Source organism: Rattus norvegicus, chromosome 14 (genome assembly GCF_036323735.1).
Source record: "Rattus norvegicus strain BN/NHsdMcwi chromosome 14, GRCr8, whole genome shotgun sequence".
NCBI classification, from domain to species: Eukaryota; Metazoa; Chordata; class Mammalia; order Rodentia; family Muridae; genus Rattus; species Rattus norvegicus.
This window is the reverse complement of record NC_086032.1, coordinates 76209599-76226294: the sequence shown is the minus strand read 5'-3', so window position 1 is coordinate 76226294 and position 16696 is coordinate 76209599. Positions and strand designations below refer to the sequence as shown.

Genomic DNA, 16696 nt, shown 5'->3' with positions numbered 1-16696 from the left:
AAAATATCCACAGCTTCCAGAGAGTGTGTGAGCCCTTGGCTCAGTGTCCACGAACAATGCGTTGTCTTCTGTGTTTGTCTTTTCAAGTTCAGTCCCGCAGCCAGGAGTTTCTCACTCAGCCCAAGTCTATGGTCCTGCTGACCTTTCACAGAAATCCTTCAAGCCGGCTCCTCCTTGGCAGTGAAGCTCAGGGATTTAGTGGCCACATTTGATCCCTTTTGTAAGGGCTGAAAGACCGAGGTTAAAGTTGTTCGCTGTACAATCCCAAGTACACGTGGTGGGCTTGAGATCTTCTTTACTGCCTTCTTGCCAGCCTACCTAATTTCTCTTGGGCCTAGTTAATCTTATTTATATGTGAATGTAATGAAATCGATCCTCTTGCTAAAGCTACCCAAGGTTATAAGATCCCTGGCACATACACTGGGGTGGGGTGGGGTTGGGGAGACAGAGAGACAGACAGACTCATAACTTTCTGGGTCTCCCAGCTTTATTTGCCGATCTACAGCCCCTTGCCTTGATACTAAGAACTGGCAATTTGGAAATCTCAAACAGTGAGAAGGAACTGTCCCTGGAAGCTGGAGCACAGACCCAGTGCTCTCACCGGTGACCCCTGGAAAGTCACCCACTTCTATAAGTTTTCATCTCTTTATCTATCTTGCACATTGCTTGGTTGGGTGTGTCAGGTGTTAATGTTTTATTTCTCTATTTTTATGGACATCCCATTAGATCACATATGGGCCAGTGGTAAAGCTGGCTGGCTGGATAGGCAGACAAGGGAATGGGTGGGAAGGAGAGGCAACCCATCCACACTCCTAGGAGCTCCGCAGGAGTTAACACAGTGGCTGTCTGGACCACCAACAGAGGCTTCTGGGTGGGGATAGTCTAGAGACCTGGAGCTTCCTTTTCTTTCTTCATCGCAGCAAGTGATTCTCTAAAGCACGTTCTACGGCTATCTGCACTGGACTTCCCTTGTCAGACATAATGCTTGCTTCCTTGGGTTCATCAAAGGCCAGCCAAAGTAGAAACCCCAGGGTGGGCTGTTGACTGTGGGCACTTCTGCTGTGTTTGAATTTTGAAGGCAACTTCACAAACTGTGTTTTGTGCTTCCAGGAATTCGGTGAGGGCCTCGCTCTGACTCAACTGTCTTCTTGATTTACGCCTGTCCACTAGTGTTCTGAAGTCTTGGGAGAGTAGAGTTAGAGCCTCCTGCTCATTTAACTTGGCTACTGCAATGCATAGAATTAGCCAGCAGGGGGCACTGGAGGCCCACATATTTTGTACCTGCTGGTTTGCCTTCCTGTTCTTAAAAATCTTTATTACATTTTTGTTTTTAAAGTAGGGAGGATATCAACCTTTAACACTCATCACCTTAGAAAACTAGAAGGAAAAAAACCCTAAATGTTTCCAGAGAAAAGAAATTTCTTGTATCTTTAATAGAATCAACAAATATCTTACCTTTCCTCAACCCCAAGTCTATAAAGGGACTTAGGACAGAAGGACACACTTTCTAAGTAAGGCAGGCATTTGTCCACAATTTCACTTCTTAGGCACCAGAAGGAGATAACTCACAAGTTCATCTTGTTGGACAATGTAGCACCACGGATGCCTCTGAGGGGCAGCTACATTGACCCATCATTTATACCCGGTATAGTCCATAGAGGACTTTGTTAACATTCAGTTTTTGAAAGATGGTTTCTACTTTATAAAAATGTATGTTTCTATGGAAGAAATTATAAGATGCAGACATGCAAAATAGAAGAGGTGTTGCTTCATTGATACAACTGACATCAATGTTTGATGGCAGACATCCTCCCACTGAGACACAGATACAAATAGAGGGCTACATACACACACCCACACTGACAACCACGGACAGACACAGACACACATGCTCACAGCAGATTCACACACACACACACACACACACACAGACACATACTCACACACACAGATACATACTTACAGAGACAAATGGATACATAGATATAGGTATGTATCTTTTCATATTGTGAACATCCTGTGAGGTACACACACACACACACACACACACACACACACACACACACTCACAGCCACCCTCATAGACTCTCTCTCTCACACACACATACACACAGATACATACTTACAGAGACAAATATGTATCTTTGAACATCCTGTGAACATCTTGTGAAATTGTGAACATCCTGTGAGATACACACACACACACACACACACACACACACAAAAACACACTCTTCACCGTGTGAACCAGTATACCTCTTCCCCCTGTGCACACTGTTTTCTTGCCTACTCCTTCACAAACAAGCTCTCAACATTTTCACAGGCACGAATGGGCTTCCCACAATTAAGATGGCTGCAAGGCGTTCGTTCTCATGGATGACCTACTATGATCTTAACAAAAACATTGGGAAAACATAGGGAAGGATGCAAGCACCATAAATAACCTAGGAGTGTGTGGCTGCCCTGAGATGGCCACTCTCTGGAATTATGCACTTTCTGCATGTCCTTAGTTACTTCAAATCTGTTAAGGTGTTTCAGACAGGTGAGTGGTCTGTGATAGCATCTATGTCTGGGCAGACCACCTTTTTATTTATTTTTTAAATCTCAGTTGACTTCTTAAGAATCTTCTTTCTTTTCTTTGTTTCTATACAGCTAGCTACATTGACATGGCTTCCAAGTTACCAGCTCATGTATCCAATGAACAGCTTTATTGCTCTGGACAAAGCCCCTTCGAATGTTCTAGCTTCCTCCAGGATTCCTGTGGATGATGGGAGACGATGAAGGGAATTGAGAAGATTGTATATTTGATACCAAAGACTCCGGAAGAGTTTGGAGGCATCCACCTTGGAGGACTCAGAGCTGGGTGGGAGCATAATGGCAGATCGGGGGAGGGAGGAGAGGGCTGAGTATCCTCCGCTGTTTAGCCTCACGCTTCACTTTGGGACTGTACCTTGGCTTTTGGGCTACTCTGTTGCAGCCTGTGTTGGGTGCAGGGTGCATGCTGCAAGGCACCTCTCCACACCAGATACAGAGCTCTCTAAGATTCGTCCACTCCCTTGACATTTCTTCTAGCCTCGTTCTCTTTCTCTCTCTTATTTCAAGCCTCACGACCAAGTCCCAGTTTTCTAGTAGAGTTCTATGGGATTTCCCATTCTTTTGTTGCACCCATGGGAGGAGGGGGAGGAGAAACCTGTAGTAGATAGTTTAGAGGAAATTAATGCTAGCGAATTGCTCAGATCTGCATTTATTGCACAGAGGAAGGAGCTTGGGCTCAGAGAGCAGCCCTCTACCCAAGGCTGCACAACTAATGGGTGAGCATTGGGATCCCCCACGCATCTGCAGATCTGTGGGCCTGCGACAGACCAGCTGCGCTCTGGGGCAGCTGGAGGGAAAGGCTGCAAGAAGCCAACGCATTGGGTGGCAATGCCAAGCAACGGGTGGCATTCTTGTCCGTGGAAACACAGCCATCTGAGATGGGTGCCTTTTCTGAAAGCTAGGCTAATGCGGTCACCTTGCCTACAGTCCAGAACTACATTGGAGTCATGCTCCAGATGTTTGAGGCTAGACCACAAGAAGCCTGTAGCTTCTGTCCTGTTCCCTTGAGCTGCTGTTCTTTTCCTCTTGGGACGCGCCCTATTAAAACCCTACCACCAGTGTGTCATCGGACTTGCCCAAGCCAAGGGCTCTGGCCTTCCAGTTGTCAATGTCTAAGTACCAGTCACCTTAGAGAAGGACGTCCCCTAGCTGCCTGAGTCTTCTCCATAGAGGCCTAGACATCATGGCTGTGCAGAGAGGGATAGTCACTGCTCCTTCACATATACATCAAATAAGGAAAATCAGAAAAGAGTAGACAGGAAAATCCAATGGGCCAGGCTGTCATCACATCACCTAGAGGACACAGAACCCATGACTCACCTTTGGCACTGCTGAGGCGGGGCCATGACCTAGGGCAGAAAAGAGAATCAGCATGAGTGTTGGCTACTGAATTCATCACAGGCTCCAGAAGAATGTGCACGTGCAAGATGCATGTCATGGCTAATTCTATGAAAATAGGGCAAGCATGTTCATATCTGTGCAGGTGCACAGGCGTGAGTGTCCATGCATATACATTCGCACTTGTGTATGGATGTGTACACATGTGCGAGCAGGCATGTGGAGGTCAAAGGACAGCTCGGCTTGTTCCTCTGCTGTGGTCCACCTTGACATTTGGAGACAGGATCTGTCATTGGGCTGGAGCTCACCAAATACGCTCATGAGCCCTAGGCATCATCTTATTCCTGTTTCCCCAGAGTATAGTATAGACATGTACTACTGCTTCCTGCTTATGAAAAACACTTTATGTATGTATGTATGTACGTATGTATGTATGTATGTGGGTTGGAACTCAGGCTCCTACCCTTGCAAGGTAAGTACTTTACCCTCTGAGCAATCACCCACCTAGCCCGGCCTGTGCATAACAGAAACATGGAGCAAGCCCTTCATGGTTGTACTACTGTTTGAGGTAACATTTTATTAGAGATGATCTAATAGAAGACATATATAAGAAAAAAATCGGTACCAGGTTCCTATGCACATGTTATGAGGATGCATGTACACATTTCAAATCAAAACAATGTATTAATGTGTGTGCCTGAATGCGTGTGTGTGTGTGTGTGTGTGTGTGTGTGTGTGTGTGTGTGTGTGTGTGTGGTTTGTTCCGGTGCCATGGCACATATGTAAGGATCAGAGGCCAACTCTTTGGACTCGGTTATCTACTTCCACCCTAGCTCATTTCTCTGCTTCATGCTCTAGGACGGCCTGTCCTATGAGCTGCCAGGCAATGCCCCTGTCTCCACCTCTCACCTCACCTCAGGAGGGCTTCGATGACAGATGCCTGTGACAGCACTAGGCTTTTTGGGTGGGTTTTGGACACAGGACTCAAGTCGTCAGGATCGCATCACACATGAATAGATGCACACAGTAAGACGCATAGGTGTTTAGATGTCTTCACATGAGTGTGAAGGAGACCTTTGTGACATCGTATTTATTATGCAGTGTCATTGAAAAACACATTTGTTGGCCACATGGCACTCTTGGAGAGGATTTAGGTTCCGGCTAATTGTGACTATTGTAAACAAGATTGCAAAATTCATCCATTCTTGCATTTCAGGCTCATCTGTGAGTATCTCCATGGATACTCCTGGATATGTGAACAGTAATTTGGCCCAAGGAAAGCACCAGAGTGGAGGCATTCTCAGCCCTTGGCTGCACGTTTCTCAGATTCCCTCTGGATGGTGTTGTATATTGATTTATTTACTGATATATATATATATATATATATATATATATATATATACACACACACACACACACACACACACACATACTGTAGCTGTCTTCTGACACACCAGAAGAGGGCATCAGATCCCAATACAGATGGTTGTGAGCCACCATGTGGTTGCTGGGATTTGAACTCAGGACCTCTGGAAGAGCAGTCAGTGCTCTTAACCACTGAGTCATCTCTCCAGCCCTGTGTTGATCTATATTAACTTATATTCTTATCCATTGAACATGAAGTGGCCACTGTGTCTCACCACCAGAATCCATGCTCCAATCCCACTTTACCTATTTGACACTTGATCCGTATCGCTCCAGTTTCATTTCTGAGGTGGCTCCCACGTTTGAATAATTATATGCCTCTCCCCTTTGGTAAGTCACTTGGGCATGCCTTTGTTCATTTTCTGATGAGAAGTTCTTGGCACAGTCATAGACGTCAGCCTTGGACAATGTTCCCTTGGGTGTAACTTTTCCTTAGATTTGGGTTCTGGTCTGAAATGCCCCAGGGTGATGGGAAGCTCCAAAAGTTGCCGCTGTTTCCGTGAGCTGACTTGTTTGCGCCTTTAATAACCCCTGGCCCTCGCCGCACACCTTTCCTCCGAGGCTCTCTAAGTGCGTCACAGCTGCAATTAATTGAGCATCGCAACACACATTGCGTGTAAATATTTATGAGGCCTATCTTGTGGCTGGGATGTTGGGCACACAATAGTTAAGCAATGAAACATTAGTAACCAGGAGACCAGAGCTCAGGAGTCCAGATTACTGCCTGTTCTGATACTGCCCCTTCCCTAACTTCATCTTCCAAATGACCTTGGGGAGCCGATGTCCTCCCAAATGAGAAACAGGGCAGAGGGCTGCACAAATAGCCCAATCCAGACAGTCGCTGAGAGGCAAGGAAATCACTTTCAGCTTTGTTGCTACTCCAGCTTGGCTGTGTCCCTACCCAAGCCTGTGGGATGCGCTGCATCTCACTGGGGAGCCGCCATGCATCTGCAGCCCAGAGCCCTGTGGTTAGCAGTTGGTGCCCTTTCAAGTTTGCTGAGCTTCAGCAGAAGCTAACAGTAAATTACCTAGTGAGACTCGAACTCTGGGTGTGTGAACACTCTCCTGTCTACCCTCTTCCCCACCAGAGAACCTGGCTTTTCATTAGGCCTCACAAGGCATCCAGATATGCCACTCGTGACATGTGCAATAGAAGGAGTTTCTGTGACTGTGGCCAGTGAGTTCATTACGAATGGAGCAAAATTATCCAAGGGACTGACTCCAGGCTGAGATTCCAAAGTGGGCCAGACAAAGGTATGAGCTTCCGTGCCAAAGGAAAAGTCTTCTGCAGGTCCTAGGGAGGACCTGCACACACTGCCTTCTGACCTTGGCTTCCCCAGGATTTTAAAGTGGAATGCTAGGCAGGAAAACCGAGGTCTGAGCCAAGGTAGTGTTCTTTCTCTCCCTGGACTCTGGGATAAGGCCTTTTGGCATACAGCAAGTAGAACACAAGATAAAAAAAAAAAAAAGAGCATCTGTCTGTCTGTCTGTCTGGGCACTGAGCTGGCTCCACTCTTTTTCAGCTGAAGTTAACATATTTACACTTACCTTCTCCATGTCTTTTTTCCCACAAATGCAATTTTTAATTTTAGATTTACGGACTGATCAATTAACAGATTTTTTTTTTTTTTTTGAGACAAGGTCTCTCTATGGCCCACCTGGTCTTGCTTTGAACTCCACACAATCCTCCTGTTTCAGCCTCCCAAGTGCAGGGATTACAGATATGTAACAACCTGGTCCCTACTTTTACTGATGACGTCCAGAACGCCATCGGTGTTACCGCCCAGGTGCTGTGAAGAGACGAGGACTACCCAGCATTGTTCTGATGACACAGAATGATACGGTGGCTGCCAGGCGGGAGGAGGACGGAGCATTTGAGAGTGCGGTGTTTTGGTTTTTACAAGAAGATAGGTCTTAGAGGTAGGTGGTTTAGAGGCTACAGCATGCTCATCGTTAAGGGAGCTGTGTGCACAGTCCAAGTGTTTGAGAGCTGATCTCCTGCTATGGGTTTTTTTTTTTTCTTTTCTTTTTTTTGGAGCTGGGGATCGAACCCAGGGCCTTGTGCTTGCTAGGCAAGTGCTCTACCTCTGAGCTAAATCCCCAACCCTGCTATGGGTTTTTATGTCATACCAAGTAATAGTAATGCACAGAGATGGGAGAGTGTTGTTTAGAGGCAGGAGAGCCAGGTTTCTGCCATAGGCTTTAGCCGATGGGATCTCTATCTCTCACTCAGCAGATGTAACTAAAACTTAACCCGCCTGGAGTGGCACAACAAACTCTCGCCAGAGTCAGATTTTCACCCCGAGTTCCTTGTTGTTCACAAGCCTAGAGCGGCGACACAGCTTGCAGAAGGCTGTGCATCTGGAAGCTTCCTCCTCATTGCCAAGGCTGTCTGAAAGTGGCTGATCTGCTTCTCTCTGGGTGGGGCTCCACGAGATAGTTGGGTATTCGTATGTCATGTTCTCGGGGGATTCTGCACCCTAGGGGCTCTCTGTGCGTCAATGTGAGCATGTGAATTAGCAGAGGAAGCCTGAGCAAAACAGGGAAGGGGGCTGTTCTTCCAGCTGAGCCTGCTGCTATGATCCAGAGAGCTGGAAAAACGGGTTGGGGGTGGGGAGGCTGGCACTGTTGCCTGAGACGGAAGAAGAAGGAGGTTAGATAACTGTGGGTTTGTCTGGATGGAGTGTGGACATCGTCCTGACACTAGCAGCTGCCGAGCTCTCTGGAAAGGCTCCCGCGTTAATGCTCTTTGCAGCCTGACAGCCCACGGTGACGAATGAAAGATGTTGCTAGCTGACTTCATGGGGATTTGATATGCTCTGCCTGGGCTCCAGCGAGGGCAGCATGTTAGCAAGCTGCCCCTTGCCAGGGAATCACAAGATATACTCTGGCTTCCTTTTGTCAACAGCATCAATAACATAGCCACGTGCAAATGGGCCGCAGCTGGAAAGAGCACAAGACCGGTAGCATCGGCTGCTCTCATTTTCCCCGCTACCCTCCACATCTGGGCCTGAGGGAAGCAGGTTTTCCTTCCTCTGAACTTCCTGTGTGTATGGCAGGTGTCATCACTGTAGCAGGTAACTTCACAAACTATAGGATGATCAAGATTTGCCCTCCCATGTCTGTGTTTTTTTTTTTTCTCCCTGATACGAAAGCTTATTACAAATCAATTTTAAATCTGGAATTATTTTTAATTTTTAATTCTTTTAAATAATTGAATGCATTTAATGAGCTTTAATTTTTAAAGAATACTAAAACAAACACTCCCCTCCTCCACCTCTCCTTCTGCTTGGCACACTGGATGTGAGGATGCAGACAGCGTGTTCCTGTGTCCTTCGGATCCACGGGAACACGGTGTGTTATCTGGTCCCATAGAGATGGGACGGAGCCACGTCTCCAGGGCTGCAGTCCTGGAATAGAGACTAATAACTCATTGCCCCCTGGAATTTGCTAGCAAACCCTGAGGGAAGTGATTCACGTGATCTTACATCATCATCCTTTTTCATCACCCAAGCTCCCAAGAGCTACTGGTTTTACGTCGACATCTTATTTAACCGCTATTCACAAAATTGGAAGGTTACTCCGGAATAAGATTCTGTAGCTTTTTGAAAGACAGCTGATGCGGTTAGAAGTTACTAAACTCATTTTAAATATAAAGAGAAGTGAAAGAGGGCGCACATTTCCGAGGTCAGTCCTTTCCCCTGTTAATTTGAATGTCTGCTTTGGGAATTGAGCATGTTGCAAAAATGAACTCACACAGACTGTCCTGAGGACCAGTGTCTTTGTCTCCACCCTCGGACTCTTACAGAACACTTGTGTCAAGTGGCGTATTAGAGATGTTAGCAACTCCTTTCCTTTCATTTGTGGAAATCCATGATTAGTTCTCCCAGGAGCCAAAGATGCTATGCTCCACACCCAGTCTGATGAACCCCATTCAGAAAAGGAAGTTCCCACTGGGGAACTATAGGCCTAAGGTTTGGACACACACAGAATATTCTAAGGGTAGAGAACCTGGAGGGCTCAGGCTGGTGTAACTAGAGGTACAGCAGAGAGTCTGGCATGGGAAAGATGTGAAAAGCTGTGTCTCAGTAAGGTAATCCAGGAACACACAGGGTGGTTGGAAAGGGGCCAACTAGGGTTTCCAGTGGTCTTGTGGGAGGGAGAGCATAACGGATAGATGCAAGTACCTTTCTTATTTCCCAAGTGACTACAAAAATCTCCTGTATTGCCTGGATGTATACATCATACTTGTTTGACTGAATTCTACCATACAACTAGAACAGAGCCCATGTTGAATTCTCAGACTAACTACAGTGGTCCCTGAAAGGAGATGGGCACCTCATCTGGGGCCCAGAGCTTGGCCCATAAGCTCAGGCATATTGGTGACTGAGCAGGAGTGAGTAGATGGGTAAGAGAATGAGTGCCCTGTGCGCATGCTCAAGGAGGCATGGATCCGAGGCATCCCATGAGGATGTAGGCTAAGAAATGCTTTGCAGGCCGTGTCCTATCACTGCAATGCTAACAAGAGTATCCAAACATAGTAGTAGTCTCCTTTACACATCTCCACAAATTCCCTGGATTCCCTTGGAGTGGGGAAGGTCTACATTTTTAGAAGAGTGGAGACTGGGGAGGGTTTTCCATCCCATGGTATTGGGAAACTAATGGAATTTATGCAAGGTGAAATTGTATCAGCTTTCTATCTGATAAATGAACAAATGAGCCTGCTGTTTCTTAAGAACTTCTCTGTTGGGTTTCCAGAATCTTCCTCTTTTGGACCCAGCAACTGAACACATCTGTGACTATTTTGATACACATATACTCCACACTATTGAAGTCCAGAATGCTCTCATCTGGTTCATTTCTGTGAACACTGTTCGGGGAAAATGGCTTGAGAAGTCCCCACATATGGTACCACCCATTCCTCCCTGAGCTTTCCCCTCTCCAGGAACCATCTGGACTTCTCTTCTCCCAGATCTTGTGCAACTTCTTGCTCTAGTGATATATCTCAGCGGTCAGAAAGCTACATGTGATTATTTGCCTGCTACTTATGTTGATGAACTCCGGAGGGCAGGCAGCATGTTCTTGAGAGTTACAGTCCTCTTCCCGTAAGCAGGGAATGCTTCTGACAGACGCTCAACACTGAAGATGGAGCTGGTCACCTGGGTGGGTGCCACAGCAGGCAAGTCAGACAGCAGGATGGCTTGTCACATCCGCTTTAACTGGGGCTTTGTTTCAGTGGGCTGAAGAGTTGGAAATCCTCTTCACCTCCCTTTGATCTTCCCTGCTTGGTCTCTGCCTTCCATTCCCAATTTCCACCTTCCTTGTTCCCAGGTTAGAGTTTTCTCTGCCATCTATTTAAAAGTATCCAGTATGCAGTTGACACTGAAAAGGGCTCTGGGCACAGTGACATGTCCAATGACCTGGGTTTTCAGGACTTAATGCTGTCATGACTTGACTTTTTATTTTTTGCATTTCCTTGGCCCCTTTCATCAGATGCCTTTTCTGGCACCTGCTACTAAGAGCTTGTCATATGGTTCAGACAAAAGATGACAGACACCCCAGTGGACGCTTGCATCTCAGAGCGTCCACTGGGTCACTTGGAAACTTACCCTATCTCCTGTACAATGGAGTGGATACAGTAGATGACCCTAGAGATCTCTCAGTGCTATGAAGTCCCAGAGCAGCTGTGTCTGGCAAGACAAAACCTGAGTCTGGAAGAGCAGCCAGGCAACAGTGCTAGCCAACTCCTGTTCTTACATGTCGTAGGGACAGCGGTGGCTGGTTGTCCTTGACTCCTATGGGTGAGGACTGTCTTTTTAGGGTGTTGAGATATCACAGCCATCTGCCTCTTATTCCCTGGAGAACAACTTTGGAGCAGGAAAGGGAAATTGCTTTGTGGACAATGAAGACAGGGATCAGAGTGTTGGGTCTGCTACTTGCTGGACTCTGGATTTGGCTAGACCTTTAGTTGACTGACAGATCCTATGTCCATGGGTCCCTAAGTCTCTTCTGCTATGTGCAGGACTTAGTGCTTTACAAAAGTGATACCTTTCTGTTTTTTGCATTCCCAGCCCAGCCCAGATCAAGCATCTTCTTGGCCAGAGCTGTTTTGTTCATTCCTTAAGGAGGTTCATGTAAGGGTTAGAAATGATTGTATAGGAGAGACGCTGACACCATAGTCCTTCATGACATCCTCTTCCTTTCATCCATTTGATGTCATTCAGCCAGAATGGAAGCACAGGGATGAGACCGGAAGCCTCTCCCTTGAGCTCTAAGGCTTGAACTGTTAGGAAAACTGAGGTTCTCAAACCTGAGCGGGCATCTGAGTCACAGGAGTGCTGATGTAAACACAAGGGGTTTGTCCCTCAATCCTTGCAGGATCTCAGAGTCTGAGAAGCTGCCTTTCTGAGTTCCAGTGCATGCTACGATTGCTGGTGCCAGGCCCAGGCTCTGGGGACCATCGCAGGAGATATCACCCTAACTATAGATCCAATGTGATAACTAGGGTGCAATGCCCATGCTCCTTCTTGAAGGGGTTTTGCAACAGGAATAGATTAGTGATGCTTGGGGACAGAAAACCAAGTACACTTGTCATTGGTGTCTACAGGGCCTTGGTTCCTCATCTTCATGGATTCCAGAATCCATGGGTGTTTGAATCTCTTTTAAATAAATGCTTTCATATTTGTGTTTATCTTACTGTATACATCACTCCATCTAGACTTCAAATCTATCGAGATTACTCACAATAACTCATACAACATAGGCTTGGTGTGAACAGTTAATGGGCAGCAGGACTTAGGGAATCAGGAAGAGGAAATACCGCACATGCTCAGAGCAGAATGTTTCTGACCTACGACTGGTTGAATTCCTAGATGGGGAGTCGCAGCCATTAGAGTTCAGTAGTGACAATGGCTTTGAAGTTCAATTCTGAATTCAAGTCTAGCTATCCCAACTTACTATTCCCGTGATGATGACCTCAGCGCGGCACATACTTAGACTAATCTCTATACTTATAAATAGGAATACGGATAACTGATTCAGATCAAACTTGTGAATGTCGAATTTACACGCTCCTTTGAGGCTGTCTGGTGCATGCCAGTGCCAGATATTGATTGAGTGTGGTCTCAGTTGGAGAGCACTCACCAGTATGTTTCTGTCTCTGTGGTCATGGGAAATCACACACAAGAGAAATGGTTGTTGTCAATGTAGCCAGGCAAATACCTTGAAGGGCTGCAAGACTTTCTTATCTTAGTGTTGTAGGGAGATTATGGATGCGGGAATGGTCTGCACAGCCTGGGCCATATGGTCCATGTGTGCCCCAGCACTAAGCTTAGCAATGCACCTTCACAGGAACTCCGGGGGCATTTGAATTTGGAGGAGTATGGAGACTTATTACCCATGCCTAACGATGTAAAGGCAGCAAGAGGTGAGCACATGACTGTTTTCTATCTTAGTGACAATGATGGCTCTGTGGTTTATCACCATCATGTCACAACTAGCTGGCCAGCCTCTGAGGGAATGGTTATGGGAGACTGACGATCTGATTGGCAGGGTTCAGAGCTACTTAATAAGCTCTTAAGTTGCAACCTAGCACATATTGAGTGAGCACAGACTGTTACTTATTGAGAATCTGTTGCTGTCCAGACACCACAGAGACCATTGATTCGCTCTTGGAATATCACACTGTCTGGAGTGCAGAGGACTCAGCTATAGAGAAGAATCAACCTCTCCCAAATAACATTACTGAAGCTCACAGCTTGAGATAGCTCTGGAAGCCACACCATCAGTTAGCAGGTTGGCTGAAATTTTGGCTTAGGTCCCATGCACAGTGACACTGCCCATCGTCAATAACCTCCGTCCTCTGTTGCTCAATGCCAGTGATTGTCATTTTATATGAGGAATGAACACGTTGGTTTAACAGATACTAAAGTAAGAGAGTGGACCAAAATACGTCGTTTTCAGACATTTTAATTTGATTTATATATCTCAAAAACTAATTTATATTCATATAATGCTTTCATTATAAAATATGCAGTGGTAGAGAGATTTGTGTGAATATGGGAATTTAAAAAAAATTGGTTTATAAATGGCCTGGAACAGGTTGCAGAAGCACCATCAGTTGCTCTTTTTAATATATCTTGAGCATGCTATGACACATCCTGAAATAATTTGCTTCTGGGGGAAAAAAAACACTACTCTCCTCTCTGTCTTTCCCCCTAAAATGTAACTGTAAATATTACTTTGATGTATGTAATTGCTTCAACCCTCTCTCTTGGAAGGAAGGCTTCTAACCCTTCCATTTCCCATCTCTTGCTTTTGTCAAGAAATAAGAAAAACAGACTTAAAATGCATTATTCAAATGTGTATAATGTAAACATTAAAGAAGTCTGAGCGCAGCTACAAATTTCCCTTTTCTTAAAATGTTTGTGAAAAATAACTTGTCTGTTCTGTCTGGAGGGCGCTCATTCACTCCGAAGGGGGACTTGACTTATGCCAGTGTACCTTAGGATGGCAGCGCTACAGCAGAGTGGCACATAGTAGGACCTTAGGATGGCAGCGCTACAGCAGAGTGGCACATAGTAGGACCTGGAGAATGTATGGATAAGACTTACTCGAACTGGATGAGGGTTGCCAGCATACAAAGACCTTTAGGTACTGCTGGGAAGAGAGGCTATCTCTGGAGGACTTGGATGAATGACGTGTTTCGAGCACCAGGTTTGAGTGTTAGCATCCAAAACCCATGATCGCAGTCAACCAGGGGCAGAGAGACACACTATGGTTCCAGGTACTCAGAGGCAGAGGGATAGATGATCCCTAAAGTGTCTCTCCTGGACTGTCTAGCGACTAGGGGGGATTGTGGAAGAAGCCCCAGCCAGGAAAGATATGGAGTCCAGGGACCCTCAAGCAAGGAATATATCTACACACTAGCTGGCTAGCCAGCCCACCTTGAGTTCCCTTCTTCAACTTTGTGAAGTAATCTAATAAGGATAGCACTGCTTTTGTATAATGAGTCTGCATGTATGTGTATGTGTATGTGTATGTGTATGTGTATGTGTATGTGTATGTGTATGTGAGCCTCTGTGTGTCTGTGTGGATGAATCTGTGCATATGAGTGTGTGTGTGTGTGTGTGTGTGTGTGTGTGAGTGTGTGTGAGTCTCTGTGTGTCTCTCTTTGTATGTATATGTGAGTCTCTCTGTGTATCTGTGTGTGTATAAATCTGTATGTATGTATATGTATGTGTTTATGTATCTGTGAGTTTTCTTTGTGTGCTATGTATATTGAATGTATGTGTGTGTGTGTGTGTGTGTGTGTGTGTGTGTGTGTACCTTTGTGTGTGATGGTCAGTTTTACCTGTCACAGAATTAGGACTTTCATTCCTCTGATAATAAATAAATAAACATCCTGACCTATTTTTCAGCAGAGAGACGTTCTGGAATCTCAGATCACTGAATCCTTCTTTCGTTGTCCTTTTATTGCCCCTGGGATGAGAGAAAATAGATTATAGTGAGGAAACAGCAAGGAGCTGGAGGAAAAAATTAATGAAGTGCATTCATTCATAGAAATAGCCCCCCAGTCGGATTTGAGTAATTAATGCCTCACACATCTTTCTGACGTTCTCTTTGCCTCTCCATCGGGGCTAAAAACATGTTTAAAGGAACTTAATTACTTGAAATTGTGTTTTGGAGTACCATTTTACAGGGCAGGGCTTTAAGATGGGGGAAATACCTAGGTTAAGGTGAAGATGAGGCTGTCTCTCCCCCTTCAGTGCCTCACTCAGCGTTGTCTTTCAGCTCTGTGAGTCCCTCTGACAGGGAGAGCACGGACTGCTGTGCAGTTGACAGGAGGCAGCTAAGCTACTATGAGGACAGTGACTTGAGCCAGGCACAACCCTAGCTGCTTTACTGTGTCAGCTGAATTCGAGAAAAGTCTAGCAAACATCATCCCACGGAGAAAGGCAGACTATTTAGCAAGCACAGCTCCGATCCAAGTAATATTTAGGCACTCTGGTGAGGCACTTTCCACAAAGAGATTAAATGATTTTAAATTGAGTTAATTTGTTAAAATTCATTAAATACATTTACTATCATGAGCTATCATTGTTATGCATCCTTAGCTCCTCTAATTAGTCCGGTTCGGTATGCTCTCTTTTCTTTGCAGACATTGTCTGGGCTTTATCAAATGCTTCCTGGGGATTCTTTCCCCGAACAATTGCTCCTTGACAACTAGTTAGTTAGCTGATCCAACTTCACAACCCTCATGCTCTCTCCGCATGGGTTAACCTTGTCCCTTTGCCCTTGAACATCCTCTACTCCCTGACACTCGAAGCTCTTTCTGTGACATGTCTTGTCTTTTCTCTTCAGCTTCTGCTCCACATCAATCCCATTTTGTTTCTGTCAAGCACTCTGTCCCCATCCTGACCTCTCAGGCCGCCGCCTTCATGGCTCCTAGCTGAGTTTTTATTTCACACTCTATTTATATGTTTACTAGTCTCTGTCTCTCTTTCTTTGTGTGAGCATTCTGCATGCTTGCCCATACAAGCATATGTACAGGCCAGAGATGATCGTCAGTGTGTGTGTGTGTGTGTGTATTTATTATGCACATAGCATGTTCTTGGAGGTCAGAGGACAACTTAAGAGAGTTGATTTTTTCCCCTCTCCCCACATGGCTCCTGAGAATATCATATTTAGCATCAAGAGCCCTCACCTGCTAACTTATCTTGCCAGTCCCACCCAGGGTTTTTTTGCATGTGCATATGTTGGGGACAGGATCTCTCACGGAATGTGGAGCTCGCCATTTTAGCTATATTGGTGGGCCACTGGTTGCAGTTCTCGGCTGTGTCTGCCCCTGCCAGTGCTGGGGTTACAGATATGGCAGCTATTCTCTGCTTTTATATGGCTTCTGGGGATCCAAAGTCTTTCATAGTCAACACTTTACCCACTGAGCCATTTCCCCAGCTCCTCACCAGCATTTTAACGTAGAGCTGTCTGACAAAACCATTGAGTTCCCATCTCAACTACTGCAGAGACTTGAAGGTTTGTCTTCCCGGCTTTGGGTTTGTGCCTGACCTACAGTGGGCTTATGTGGACTTGTGGGTATGCACACAGGACTTTGGGCTCCTAGGACAAACCTCAGGATCACCTGAGGTTCCCTCCCTACCTGTAATTTTATGTGCACATCATAGGTTACAACTGGATCAGTACACTGAGCAGGGATTGTCGCTGTGCAACTTTTAACCCTTTAGAAACTGGCTGTTCTAGTCCATGATTTCAATGACATGTTTCATTTTTTCCTTTAATTAAAAATAATCAGATGATTGTATTGTTCCTCTTAGCTTTT

The 16696-nt window shown here is 45.6% G+C and overlaps 1 protein-coding gene across 2 annotated transcripts in view; it reads right to left on the bottom strand.

Annotated features, from left to right (window-relative positions):
• The window catches only part of Clnk (cytokine-dependent hematopoietic cell linker), a 178919-nt gene that overhangs the window by 89070 nt on the left and 73153 nt on the right, over window positions 1-16696 (bottom strand). For both annotated transcript variants that reach the window (XM_017599489.3, XM_006251108.5), the window contains exons 3-4: window positions 14767-14838; window positions 3916-3944 (exon numbers count right to left, since the gene is read on the bottom strand). In XM_017599489.3, coding sequence (XP_017454978.1) covers window positions 3916-3944; window positions 14767-14838 — 101 coding nt within the window. The remainder of the gene's footprint in view (window positions 1-3915; window positions 3945-14766; window positions 14839-16696) is intronic.